This window comes from Malurus melanocephalus, unplaced genomic scaffold (genome assembly GCF_030028575.1).
Source record: "Malurus melanocephalus ecotype Western Australia unplaced genomic scaffold, MMel_1.1 scaffold_3429, whole genome shotgun sequence".
NCBI lineage: Eukaryota > Metazoa > Chordata > Aves > Passeriformes > Maluridae > Malurus > Malurus melanocephalus.
In genome coordinates this window covers 3,099-5,809 of record NW_026626661.1, presented here as the reverse complement: position 1 = coordinate 5,809, position 2,711 = coordinate 3,099, and the positions used below count along the sequence as shown (strand labels likewise).

Here is a 2,711-nt window from a genome sequence, read left to right as displayed (position 1 = left end):
CAAACCCCAGAGAACAACATTTACTGGTTGTTTGAACCCAACCCAGCCAAAGTGAGCTCCTCAGCCCTGCAGGAAGGGCTGGGCTGGCACAAGGAAAGGTTTCCATGGAGGGACAGGGGTGACCCTTTCCAGCTGGGATTTTCTCTCCCATTTGAATGGATCATTATAAAACCCCAAATTCCGTGGTTTTCCTTCCCCCCCTTTGGCTTTTCCCCTTCCCCCAAGTGCACTGCAGCTGCTCAGCTCAATTGCTGCAATTTTAGGCAAATAAATACTCCTTTTTGCTAATGCTGGACACAACCTGTGAAAATTTTCTGCATTTAGATTCAACAATGCTGCTCTTATCCCCAGCTCATCTCCAGAGAGACAATTACCATTTCCTTTGCCTTGATCTTGTTTGTTTAACTTGACACAGTGAAGAAAGGGCTGACATTGACCAAAATCCCCAGCATTAATTTCTCTCCTGTTTGGCATTCATCATTGCCACYGGCCAGGGGAGACATGGCAGCCTCTGAAATACCACCCCAAAAAAGATTCCTCAAACACCAACCCAGTTGACAAACTGCATATGCAGAGGGAGCACCTCAGGGTTTGCTTGAAAGCTCCCCAAAAAAGCAGATGCATGCTATTTTTATTTCATACAGACTGGGACAATTCAGCCAATCCAGGAGTTCAAATGGGTTATAGGGCCTGGATGGGCTTCAACTACAAGTTCATTCTTTGCAATATTCAATTATTTCGTTTATAATTTAATTATTTAGCTTATTATTATTATTATTATTATTATAACTATATTACTATTTATTATTATAGATATTTGGTTCTTCATTATTATTCAGTTACTTAGTTTATTCATCTTTATGATATCCCTTAACAGCTGCAGATAATGTCAGGGTGCACACCTGTACCATTTTTAATAGCTTTAAACAGCATTTCTGGGCTGAAAAAGCCAAATTCAGGTTTGGACTGGGGCACACTTTGTGAACTGGACCTGTTCTTTGGGCCTGACTGGGAAAAAATCCCTGAATTTCCAAGGTGCTCGAGGATGGCTCAGTGTGCCTTTTGACCAACAGCACAGGTAACACTCCCCTGGTCTCCAACCCAGCCCTAAGCCAAGGGGAAAACTCCCTGACGGTGTCTTTGCTCTCTGAGGAAGCAGCAGCAATTCCCTGCCCGTGTGTTTTTTTCCTTTGAGAAAGCAGCAGCAATTCCTGCCCCTGTCTCTGCTATCTGAGGATGCAGCAGCAATTCCCTGCCTGTGTCTTTGCTCTCTGAGGAAGCAGCAGCAATTCCCTGCCTGTGTTTTTGCTCTCTGAGGAAGCAGCAGGATTTCCCTGCCCATCTTTGCTCTCTGAGGAAGCAGCAGCAATTCCCTGCCCATCTCTGCCCTTTGAGGAAACAGCAGAAATTCCCTGCCCATGTTTGCTCTGTGAGATAGCAGCAGCAGCAATTCCCTGCCTGTGTTTTTGCTCTCTGAGGAAGTAGCAGAATTTCCCTGCCTGTTTTTGCCCTCTGAGGATGCAGCAGCAATTCCCTGCCTGTCCTTTGAGGAAGCAGCAGCAGGCAGCACAATTCCCTGCCCTTTTCTTTGCTCTCTGAGGAAGCAGCAGCAATTCCCTGCCTGTGTTTTTGCACTCTGAGGAAGCAGCAGGATTTCCCTGCCCGTGTCTCTGTGTCTCTGTCCTTTGAGGATGCAGCAGCAATTCCCTGCCCATCTTTGCCCTTTGAGGAAACAGCAGAAAATCCCTGCCTGTGTCTTTGCTCTCTGTGGAAGCAGCAGCAATTCCCTGCCCGTGTGTTTTTGCTCTCCAAGGATGCAGCAGGATTTCCCTGCCCGTGTTTTTGCTCTCTGAGGAATCAGCCCCTCCTGCAGCCAGAGCACACCGTACCTGCAGGAACTCGTTGAGCTCCACCTGCCCGTTTTTGTTGAGATCCACCTCGTTGAGGATCTCGTGCAGGGTGTTCTCGGCGATCTGCACGCTGATGCTCTGCAGGGAACAAACACAGCAGGGAGGGGTTCAGAGCTGGGCTCAGCTAAACCCAGCCCAGCCGCTCCCCACGGGCCAGGAGCCGGGCTCAGCTAAACCCAGCCCAGCCGCTCCCCACGGGGCAGGAGCCGGGCTCAGCTAAACCCAGCCCAGCTGGGCAGGAGCCGGGCTCAGCTAAACCCAGCCCAGCCGCTCCCCACAGGCAGGAGCCGGGCTCAGCTAAACCCAGCCCAGCCGCTCCCCAAAGGCAGGAGCCGGGCTCAGCCAAACCCAGCCCAGCCGCTCCCTATGGGCCAGGAGCCGGGCTCAGCTAAACCCAGCCCAGCTGGGCAGGAGCCGGGGCAGCCTCACCTGCAGCACTCGCTGCACATCCAGGATGGTGATGAAGCCTTTCTTGTCCTTGTCGAACATGTGGAACCGTTTCTTGTACCTGCAGRGGGGACAGGGACTGTCACAGAGGGCTGTCCCTATTTCCTGCACCCCACAGCACCTCCTGCCCCACTCACCTCTCGATGTCTGAAGGCACCAGGCTGATCTCAGAGCTGTCTGTYAATTGATCTGTTTTCACTTTGTAGCCCATTTCGTAATACAGAAATGTTTTTGCTGTTTCAAGCTCTTCCTACAATGAAAACACAAAACCGGGGGATCTGAGCAATAAATTCTTGCACAAGTATTTATTATTTATATTTTGTTATTAGATTTTCCCACTTCACCACTATTTAT

At 49.9% G+C, this 2,711-nt stretch overlaps 1 protein-coding gene across 1 annotated transcript in view; it reads right to left on the bottom strand.

The window, feature by feature from the left end:
• Window positions 1-1,750: 1,750 nt before the first annotated feature.
• The window catches only part of LOC130588128 (glycerol-3-phosphate dehydrogenase, mitochondrial-like), a gene marked incomplete at both ends in the record, with an annotated part of 3,949 nt that continues 2,988 nt past the window's right edge, over window positions 1,751-2,711 (bottom strand). Inside the window, 3 exons of the mRNA XM_057389088.1 lie at window positions 1,751-1,988; window positions 2,340-2,418; window positions 2,495-2,607. Coding sequence (XP_057245071.1) covers window positions 1,751-1,988; window positions 2,340-2,418; window positions 2,495-2,607 — 430 coding nt within the window. The remainder of the gene's footprint in view (window positions 1,989-2,339; window positions 2,419-2,494; window positions 2,608-2,711) is intronic.